General features: G+C 41.0%; 2 protein-coding genes across 2 annotated transcripts; one reads left to right on the plus strand and one right to left on the minus strand.

Moving 5' to 3' along the window:
- Positions 1-1,409: 1,409 nt before the first annotated feature.
- ccdc47 (coiled-coil domain containing 47) lies at positions 1,410-6,236 on the minus strand. Its single transcript, XM_020094807.2, has 13 exons — positions 6,080-6,236; positions 4,755-5,053; positions 4,514-4,615; positions 4,135-4,309; positions 3,900-4,021; positions 3,742-3,807; positions 3,518-3,619; positions 3,260-3,370; positions 2,998-3,083; positions 2,837-2,895; positions 2,640-2,749; positions 2,371-2,538; positions 1,410-1,884 (listed from the first exon to the last, which is right to left on the minus strand). Exons 2-13 carry the CDS (start codon positions 5,043-5,045, stop codon positions 1,804-1,806), a joined length of 1,473 nt encoding a protein of 490 aa, XP_019950366.1. The 5' UTR covers positions 5,046-5,053; positions 6,080-6,236; the 3' UTR covers positions 1,410-1,803.
- A 594-nt stretch (positions 6,237-6,830) lies between these two features.
- dcaf7 (ddb1 and cul4 associated factor 7) lies at positions 6,831-10,867 on the plus strand. The gene is made up of 7 exons (XM_020094576.2): positions 6,831-7,207; positions 7,512-7,670; positions 8,246-8,357; positions 8,458-8,576; positions 8,668-8,877; positions 9,315-9,432; positions 9,618-10,867. The coding sequence occupies exons 1-7, from the start codon at positions 7,070-7,072 to the stop codon at positions 9,788-9,790; spliced, it is 1,029 nt and encodes a 342-aa protein (XP_019950135.1). The 5' UTR covers positions 6,831-7,069; the 3' UTR covers positions 9,791-10,867.
- The last annotated feature ends 298 nt before the right edge of the window (positions 10,868-11,165 follow it).

The raw sequence follows: 11,165 nt of genomic DNA on the forward strand, positions 1-11,165 counted from the left end.
AGTAGCAACACTATTATCCACAAAATGCACTTAAAGTATCAGAACTAAAAGTGGTCGCAAAAATGGCCTGGTCAGCATTGTTATTATTATTATTATTATTATTAGTAGTATTATATTAATTTTACTGAAGCATAAACTATCTAATCTAAAATAATTGTATTTATTTTTCAAGTTGTATATGTTAGGTACACAAAGCATCACATAATCACATTAAGTAAAATAGAAAGGCTCTGAGTAAATTCACAAGATCTGGATTTTCAAGATACATGCTACATACTATTCCCTGAGAAATCAGTGAAATCGTAAAAAAAAATAAAAAAAAATCCTATCTTACAATGTTAAAGAAAGTGAAAAAATAAATCCTGGCTCCACACTAACATTTAATGGATTCTTGCTTGGACCCTGTTGCACCTCATGGATCTGAACCTGTGTCCTGAAGGTATTATTGAAAAGTGGCAGTTATGATGATGCATGTTTGGCGATACATTTGAGCTCAGAGAGGTTCGGCGTGGGAGGACCTGTTATCTTGGCAGCAGTATGGGTTATGGATGTTAGTTACAGAGAGGTATGACTGCTTTTTTTTTTAACCTCGTTTATATAGGTGTGGTTAGCCTAGACAGAAACGCCTGTCTGTTGTTGAATACTGCTGATTTCACTCAACGTCCTCATTAGGGCTCACTCTCGCTAGTGTTTGTATTTATTACGTAACTATATCATCCACATTGTCCATGCAGAAGAACCAACCCCCATAAAAAACAAGAACTGCACATTAAAACCTCCATGGGAGTATTGGATAGCATTCGTTTTAGAAATCTATCCAGAACTAGCATCTGAGGGTATGTCCACAACATCGAGATTTATGAAACTTCATTCTGTATCATCTACACCATTAAAGTTTCAGATCACAGGTGGACACTACTATACTGTGCAGTTTAAACACTTCAGCTCACCTGTATTATCTAGTTAATAACTTATGAGTTCAGTTTTTGAGTGAGTTCAGTATATTCCATGGCAACTTCAGAGACCGTGTGATTCATTATATCAGACTTACATTACAAAAACCTGACTAGACAGAGATATCATTGCCTCTTACAGCTTGTAAAAAGACGACCACACTTATGTAACTAAATCTAGTTCAGGCTCTGCTGACACTACTATAAGTTAAATTAAGCATCACGCCTCTGGTGCCTTTTTTAGACCCTCACTCTTTACTGCTGGTACCAAGAGTTCTGTGTATCAGTTACTAGATTGCACAGTACTATAACTGTCATGGTAGTTCAATTACTACACTACTATTCAATGACAAACAGGGAATATTTAATTCACAAATCATCAGTAATCACCAATTACCTTATAAATCTAATTAATCACTTGAGATTTTCAACTAAAAAAACAAACAAGAGACAGTATTCCAACAGACTCCAGTGCACTTTATTATGTTTGCTCAGAAATTCATTATAAACAGCCTGCAAGAAACAAACTTTAATAAAAAAAATAGTTTAAAAACATCATCGAGCTACACAGCTTTCAAACAAGAGCTTTGATTAGACAGTTTTAGTGAAAAGTAAAAGTTGATATCCTGGTATAATTTGATGGTGAAAAAAAGTCCCTCTCAGTCATTAAGCTTTAGCCACACCAAATGGAGCAGGTGGTGACACAAGCAGCAAAGCTTTACACACCCAGAGGCACAGGATGTCTGTTTGGAGCCGGAGCGACCATGAGCCAGAGCTGTAGTGAGAGAAGCTGGAGAAAACTGAGCACTACTTCCGTGTGTGCTTGTATCTCAATCCCTGTGGTGGCATTTCACATGGCTTTTACTTTGATTTGCTTCATCTTCATCTGCTTCTTCTCAATCTTCTTCTGCTCACGTCGCTGGGCTGCTTCCTGAAAGACAAAATTGAATATTAGAGATGCAAAACTTTTCTTAACTCCATCTTAAATCTATGAAACTCTATCCTTAATTGTGGGGTTTTCTTTAAAAAGCACTAACTTTTTCCCTCGTTTGTCAAGGGTCCGATGAGTAAATTGAATCAACTCTCATGTTTGTATGGTAAATATGTAGCAAGCAGCCAGTTAGCTCTGCTCAATAGGTCACAAAATACAGAAATGGCAAATTGTCATCTCAAACCATCTTAGCAATGGATGCAAAACTTGAATTTACAAAAAGAATACAAATATGTACAAGCCTTACACATTTAAGACAGCTTTTGGTGATAAGGGACAACATTGGTGTTAATTTGATAAATACAAAAAGAGGTGATTTCCACAGCAGAATTTATGAGTTATGTCTAAATCTATCCCTGAGCTGGAAAGAGAATAATCATAATTCCCACAATGTTGAGCTATTCCTTATAATTTCTTATTTCAGACCTCCAGGCGACGTTGTCTCTCAGGGTCCTCCTCATTCATGATTCTCTCCTTCTCGGCTCTCTTCTTCTCCTCCCTGCGAGTCTGTGCTGCCTCCTGGCGCTGAGCGTGAGTCTGCTTCAGAAAGTTCTCCTCCACCCGGGCCCGGTTCCTGTCAGCTTTCTGTTTGCCCTAAATATACAGAGGAGGATAAAGTGAGTAATAGCTACTTAAACCTTCAATCAAAAATTTGGGTGCACCATGTGCCACCAGAGCATTTGAATCTTGCTCACCTCCCTGTTGAGTCTGAGTTTCTTGACTTTATCGATGCTGTAGATCACCATGTTCATGAGAGGAAGCAGAGAGTCCATGTCTTTGGGAGAGGTGTTGCCCATACCAGGCACTACAAACACACACCAAAAACATTAAGTATTTACAAAACCCACCAGTAAAGTCAAATAATGGAGTGCAGGAGAGACAGAATGTTCACCATTAAATGTAAACAGCAGCGTCTTCTTGGTCTCAGGCAGCTTTAAGGGCTGACCCTCCCTGACAAGACAAAACAGTAACTATTAGCACCAGAGAGAAAACAAGAAAATGTTTCATAACTTGCAGTTGAAAGATTAAAAAGGTGGCGTGAATTATACTCACTCTTGCATAACTTTTGGACCTGAAAATTGGTCCGAGAAATGGATGGACTCGATCTTGTCAGCATTGTTGGTGATGTAATGTACCATCTAAAAAATAATCAAATGGATCCAAAGGCAAACTTGTCAACGGAGAGTTGTATTTAAGTACAGGAAGCTGTTACAAGCCAAAATTTTAAGAAATGCCTCTCAAATCTTCAGAATCCTTTTAGATACTTTTATAAGAATGTGAGACAAGGGTCAAAATAAAAAATAGAAGACTTCACCTTGTTGTCCATCACTCCATCTGTGACCTCACCCATCTCACTAAGAATAGACAGTGACTCAGGGAGCCCATACTTGGCCCCGGACTTGGGCTTGTCACCGCAGAACTCACTCTGAGAAAAAAATGAAGAAGAGACGTCAAAATTAAACATAGATTATACTGTCACAGGCGGAACAGAAATAAACAATTTAATTCATTTGTGTGGTTATAAAATCCAAAGTGCAGCATCTGTTAAACAAACGTTATAAAGGATATTTACCAAGTCCTGCATCTCCTTCTGAAGTCTTGCCATTGCCTTCTTAGTGCCCACAGCAAAAACAAAAGTGTCCATGTCCTCATCATTTAGAGTCACTTTTATTTGCTACAAACCAGCAGACAGATGTTGTGGGTTAGGAAAAGAGTAACTGTGATAATACTCATATAGTCTATAATTTGAATTCCACTTCAAAGATTCCAAACAGTCAATGTTTGACAGACACGTACTACTTGGTCACCGGCAGGCCTCATCATCCTGGCCAGAACATTGAGCAGGTCCTGCCTCTTAAGAAACTGAAAAGAAAAGAAATATATTACACAACGCTATATTTAACACAATGCACTAAAAAAACAAACACAAACATATCGTAACACAACTCCCATACCTTGAGTTGGATCAGCATGCCTTCACAGCAAACACGTCCAGAGCACCACAGGTTGTAGATGTGTTCATTTTCCTGATTCAGCTTCCCGGTGCTCACTGCTTCTTTACTAGTGCCATCATCACCTTCACAAACAAATTACTGACATTTAACTGACTGCCCCCGTTGAACCATATGGCTGTGACCACAGACGCAGTTGATGTACACAACAGGGGAAAAAAAACGTGGAAGAACTCACCCACTAGTGCAAAGTTGCTCTCTAGAAGTTCTCTGTGTGAGTTAAACCAGGCCTGTGCGAGGCGGCTGTTTTTATTCTTGCCAATGATATAGTTCATGATGTAGGCCAGCAGGCCAGTCACCATCAGAATCTCCATGTAGTAACTCTCCCAGCTGTTCTGCAGATGTGCAGGAACCTACAGAGAAACAGTGGGTGGTGCATCAGTATCAGTGTGAATAAGGTGATGTTAGATTATGACAGTTGAAATAAATTGCACAAATCCTATATAAGAGCAGCTACAAACAGGCAACCGAAACTCTTTGCACATGTAGAGCCTAAGCAGATCACAATTAGCTCGGATCTCTACTCTGAGAAGATTTTAACAATAAGACCAGCTTACTGTGTGGATTATCAGAGGGTCCTTCATGGAGTGGCTGGTCTTGTCCTTGTCTCCAATCCCCTCAAACTCTTCCTGGTCATAATTGCTGTACATATCTTGATCCTGTGGAAACACGAAATTAGTTTTGCTAAAGTTTCTGTATAAATTAATATAACAGCATAAATATATTGAATAACAATTTATTACCAAAACTCTTCCCATGAATTAAGATGTAAACAAAGATTTTTAAAAAAGGACAAACCTGTGTTTCAGAGTCCTCAAAGCCATCCTGGCCATCCTCCAGTTCCACGGTGGCTTCATCTTCGTCCTCATCCTCATCAGGCTGCGAGGACTGGGAGACTCGGGGCGGAGGGTCAGTTTCGGCCTCAGCTGCCTGATCCTCATTCATGTCCTCAAACTCAGCAAAGTCATTGTCATCGAAGTCTGCTATGTCCTCGCCATCATCAAAGTCATCATTGTAACGGCCTCTTGTGACAGGAAAGACCAGAAGGAGGAGCAGCGCAGGTACCAGGAGGAGATAAGCACTTCGCATTGTCGGACCTGAATGAATGAGAAACAGCAGAGTGTAAAAGAAGAAACAAAAATAAGGGTGTTTAAAGGGCAACAGGGGAAGGTCATATCGAGAGATTTTACATGTAGAATACAACTACAAAAAAAAAAATCATACAGTGTTTGAAAATAAGGATGTGAAATAGGTCAAGGCACTACATGTTGCAACTTGCACAGGATTATGTTCATGTTCCAGTGACTTTGAAGCACTTGCAATGATTATATGATAGAAACCTAAAAAGCGTGGTGATTATTTCAACCTGTTATCACTTCAAGGCACCTTGTGTAATATTTAACATTGGTCCAAACTGGGCCACTGACAGTTAAACTGTGACAGAGTGCAGGTTAAACAGGTCATATAGCACAGCAACAAACCAGTCCCTGCTCACACAGTGGGAGTTCACGTGATGACCCCCACAGACCAGATGATCCCTGCAGATAGAGACTGACTAGCAGGAATAAATGAGCTCTAGTACAACTCCACTGAGAAACATTGTTTAAATGAGAACTCATTTCCAGTGGTGTGCTGGTGTGAAGCTATCAATAAATCCACAGGAGATATCGTGTTGACCTAGTGCCACTGCTGGGGCAACATACAGACTTAGCTAAGTAGCCGTGTGTGGCTAAATCCGGTTAAAATTCAACCAGAAACCCGCACCAACTAACTTCAGCTAACACTGGCGACATACTTGCTAACAGGCTAAGTTAGCGGATAGTGTTTGACTTTGTTCGCTTGCGTAGTGACACTTGAGACAAAGCTAAAGGATATATAAAGTAGGATTGAACCACAAGCTGTATATCACATTGTCCGACCCATCCCCCAGCACCCTCTCACTTTATTATTAGCTGTTAGCCAATCTGGCATTAGCATGCTAGCGGTGGCTAAGTAGCACGGGACCATGATGCGAGCAACGCACCTCCGATCCTGAGCGGAGAACGGCCGTTTGTCTCACTGACACGACTCAGAGACGGAGGCGCAACAAACAACGAAATGACAACATGTCTACGTGACCTTACCTCGAGAGTCTCTGTCAGTAAACGTGACGCTGGCTGAGCTACGCCTGAACTGTCCTTGTAGTGACGTCCAGGAGGCACGGGGATATTCTTTCAAAGTAAAAGCATGGTAGCTAGCTGGTGTCTCGAGCCGGATATCACGTGACCACCGTCTCTCCTGCGTAATTATCAAGTTTTATTTTGCAGGTTTCTACCGGAAGTTTTGTATGCTGCCCTATTTGATTATAAGTCTGTAGTGCCGCCGGTGGTCATAGCGCGTAACTACAGCTACGACAGTTATTACAGATAGAGTTAAATATAATTCATGATCATAAATATATATGTGGACATGTACAAACCAGTTGTCACAATAATTATAAATTATACTCATTATAATGAACGTAATATAATACTCCAAACAGACATCTAGGACACATAACACTACTTACTGACAATGTAATAACAATAGGACTGCAACAAATAAAGGAAATTGTATAGCATTCAAATCAAATTGAGATGGGAACCGAACCAATGATATATAATTAAATAAACAAATAGATAAATTAAAGTATTTAATTTATAGTATAATATGATTGGAATATTATGCTTGCATATGTCTTATAAAGACACTTTCATTCATTATCTGTTTATTTATAGAATCATCATTTTTGAGACTACATTTCAAAAGTAAGATCTTACTTTTAGGAAAATCTGACGATTTTATAAAAAAAAAAAGAAAAAAGAAAGAAAAAGAAAGAAAACCCCAAACCGGAAGTCTCTTGTTCTTAGTTCAACTTGACAGTTATTCTGAGCATAACGAAGCGATGCAACTCTTTGTTGGGTGAAGTGGTGAGAAATCTTCCTCCGGAACAACATTCGCTGGATTAAATGCTCCTCTTCACATCGCAGGCTGACATCTGTTCTTGTCAGTTGCAGTAACGGGACATAGTCTGCGCAGAAGAGCACTTATTTCATAGTTAGCTAACGCTAGCGTGCTAGCTGCAGTTCGGGGGGATGTCGCTCCACGGTAAAAGAAAAGAAATCTACAAATACGAGGCGCCATGGACGGTGTATGCGATGAACTGGAGCGTCCGGCCCGACAAACGCTTTCGACTGGCACTCGGGAGCTTTGTGGAGGAATACAACAACAAGGTGCGTAGTGTGGTGTGGATGTGGCCATTTATTAGCCGCGGCTAAAGATGGAAGCGTTGGCGAGCTAATGCTAATGCTAGCCGTCCAGCGCAGCACTTCGGCGTAAAATCCCAGTTTTGTTGTCACTCCACACTAACACATAAGTACCCATGTGTAAAAATGCACCAGGTGTAGTTCGTGTTTTTAGTTCCACTGACCCGTATCAACGTCATTCTCAGGACATGTTATTCCCAGTCCTCGTTGCTCAGTGAAAAGTCATTGGACTCGTGTTAGAACTGGAGTTAATGTGTTTGCGCCATCACAGGTTCAGCTGGTGGGTCTGGAGGAGGAGAGCTCAGAGTTTGTCTGCAGGAACACGTTTGACCACCCGTACCCCACCACCAAGATCATGTGGATACCCGACACCAAGGGGGTTTACCCGGACCTGTTGGCCACCAGTGGAGACTACCTGCGCATCTGGAGGGTAGGAAGTCTGCTCTGGAGATGTGTATTATGTCTCTCATGTTCATCGGATCCCACAGAAAGATCAGAACAAACACGTGGCAGGCAACACCAACAAGCACTGTCTGTTTTGTTGAAGTCATAAAAAGCTGTGCAGTCGACAGCCACTGCTTTACAAAAGCTATTTAAAGCACACTGCAGCATTGGAGCACACATTCCTTCATAACCATGGACATACTCGCTGTCATTTATTCTGTTTCATTCATTTACCGTTTGGCTGCTAGAAATATTCTCCAACAAATGTGTTGTGTAGACTTGTTTTTGATCAAATTTGAAATCATAGTCTTATTCTTAAATGTCTTGTGTGTCCCTGTGGACACCAGTTTCAACAGACATAGAATCAGCATTTAAAAAACCAGGGGATACTTTTGTGCAAAAGAGACATATCTGTCAGTTATCGATCACACCCTGAAGTAGTGATGGTGTTTCGGGGATACGATCATTTTGTGCACTGCTTCAGCTTGGCCAGATAGTTGTGAAATGGTCATATTGACTTGACATCGGTCATAATTCAATTCCTTTGCATTTGTCTTTCAGGTCAGCGACACAGAGACGCGCCTTGAATGTTTGCTGAACAACAACAAGAACTCAGACTTCTGTGCACCCCTCACCTCTTTTGACTGGAATGAAGTTGATCCCAATCTGCTGGGTAAGAAATCCCCTGTAATGATTCATAGTTGGTTAGAAAGCTAGAGCTTAATCCTTCATGGATGAAGTTTGAGTTTCTAAGGTATGGATTCAATCTGCAGGCACTTCCAGCATTGACACCACCTGCACCATCTGGGGACTGGAGACCGGTCAGGTGCTAGGGCGAGTTAACCTGGTCTCTGGACATGTGAAGACTCAGCTGATCGCTCATGACAAAGAGGTGTGTGTCTGTCTGCACTGCAAATTGAAGTGTGGTTGTGCTCACAGCCTAAAAGAACATTTACTTTAATGTCTTCCTGTGTGTTTGTCAGGTGTATGACATTGCGTTCAGCCGTGCAGGAGGCGGCAGAGATATGTTTGCCTCTGTTGGGGCTGACGGGTCTGTCCGCATGTTTGACCTCCGACACCTGGAACACAGCACCATCATCTATGAAGACCCCCAGCACCACCCGCTTCTCCGCCTCTGCTGGAACAAGCAGGACCCCAACTACCTGGCCACGATGGCCATGGACGGCATGGAGGTCAGTTTGCTGTGACTGTCTTTTTGAATTAAGATTGAAAAACCATAAAAAAAAATACATATTGCTGAGAAAAAAATCCATGTAAACATAGTAAAATGTAAAGATCAATCAAACAATCACATTTAAATTTTATAACCAATATTTCCAATTTGCTGCATATGGCACAACTATCTGCACAAGGTGCAACATCTGACCCGAGCTCCAACTAGAGTGAGGAAACGCAAACAAAAGACCAGGGGGAAAAACACAGAAACCTCAGAGAGATCCCTCTCCCAGAATAGACAGAAGTACAATAGATGTGGCTTGTAACAGAGCACATCTACAAAATAGCAATATTTACAACATTCATCAGAGGAATGGAAGGAAGATCATGTGGTAAAATCAAAAGCTCCAAGCAACAGCTCTATATATAATCTATCATTTTTTGTGTGTAATAGGTGGTCATCCTGGATGTACGTGTGCCGTGCACACCAGTGGCTCGGCTCAACAACCATCGCGCCTGTGTTAACGGCATCGCCTGGGCCCCCCACTCCTCGTGTCACATCTGCACTGCAGGTAAGCAGACACTGAGGCCTAAAGGGGCACTTTGATGAAACACCACGAGAGGGTGGAGGGTTTGTAGCTTTAGATACTGGACCAGAGAGACATAAAATACAATCCAGACAGATTAGCCTCTTGGAAATGAACAAGGGAGCTGTGTTGTTTCTTATACTTTTCTTCTAATGGTCTTCTTCCCTCAGCTGACGACCACCAGGCCCTGATCTGGGACATTCAGCAGATGCCACGGGCCATTGAGGATCCCATCCTGGCCTACACTGCTGAAGGGGAGATCAACAACGTGCAGTGGGCCTCCACACAGCCAGACTGGATCGCCATCTGCTACAACAACTGCCTGGAGATCCTGCGTGTCTAAGGCTACGGACACTTCGATGAAGATTTGAAGGAGTGTTTTGTTTCAGATTTGGACTTGTTTTTTTCCCCCCTCATCCCACTTCTTTCAAGACGAGGATGAGGTCATGAGTGGACTTTCTGAAGGTGTTCGGAGTATCACATACCAACTCCACAATAACCTGTTTTACATTTTCCTCCACGTCTTTACTTCATTCTTCTATTAAGTGTGTTTATGCTCTTATTTATTTTGCTCACAAGGTAGTGTTCAGCATCAGCACAGCAGCTAAGACGATTGAACTCTGAGCTGTTGTCTTTGAAAATCCAATCTTTTTATACTCCTTGGTGTGATTTCAGCCAGATGTGAGATTATCATAAAGGGTTTAGATGTCGTGTGTTTCATCTGTTTGATTTGTAAAGGTTGATTAAAAACTACTATAGGTGGCAGATGTCCTCTCGAATATGTATGAATATGTTGTAGCCTTATTGTGGACTCATACCATATTATTGCTGATTCAAAGATCAGTATATTTTTGTTTCGTTAACCTCTGTGGCAATTAAAATGTTCTGGTATCCTCTCTCCACATAATTGTATTCAGGCTCTAACTTGTGACCTTTGAAACTTTTAAAAATTGTAAAAATTACCAGAGGGGGCTTCATATCGTCACTGCGGTGGTGTCTGTCATCATATAGTAAGTTGGGCTGTTGATACTGTGAGTCAGCCGTGTACAGCAACACTGAGAACCTACCAGAGCAATGTTGTTCAGTCTCCCACCTTCCTAATTATCTTCTTCTTCTTCTTCATCATTTTATTTGTAGAAGATTGTGCTTGGAAAGCTGCATTTTCTTTGTGTTAGAGTGCTTTGTGAAACGAGAGGAGAGCGAAACATCTTTCTAACTGCGTCTGCCTCTCTTTTTGTTGTTTTCAATAATTAAAGGGTCATGTCCTTGTAGCATGCCATTACAAGGCAAAATGTACATACATATAAATATATCAACGCGAGATGTTGGTAAGCCAAGTGTTCATGTTGTAGCTTTTTTCATAAAGTTTATTATTGAATTTGCTCTAATAAATTGTATTCCTCCATGTCTTAGGAACAAACCTGTTGATGTTTGGCTTCATTTTGTTAAGTTGCAAGTGGTTAAAAGGTCACATTGATTTTCCTCTTCATTTGGGAGTTAAGTGATGTCACCATGACACTGCCAAATAATACATTTAAGGAGAACACAAAATACCTGGATTTAATATATTTTAATATCGGCGCATACTGCCAAACACTGATACTGATGTGTCTGTGAAAGGCTCCTATCTGCCAGGTTTGTTTTTCAGCCAATGCATAAACTGGTATATTATTGTGTTGAGTAAATACTTTCACTCAGGTCAACATTCAGAAAATAAA

Source organism: Paralichthys olivaceus, chromosome 5 (assembly GCF_024713975.1).
Source record: "Paralichthys olivaceus isolate ysfri-2021 chromosome 5, ASM2471397v2, whole genome shotgun sequence".
Taxonomy (NCBI): Eukaryota; Metazoa; Chordata; class Actinopteri; order Pleuronectiformes; family Paralichthyidae; genus Paralichthys; species Paralichthys olivaceus.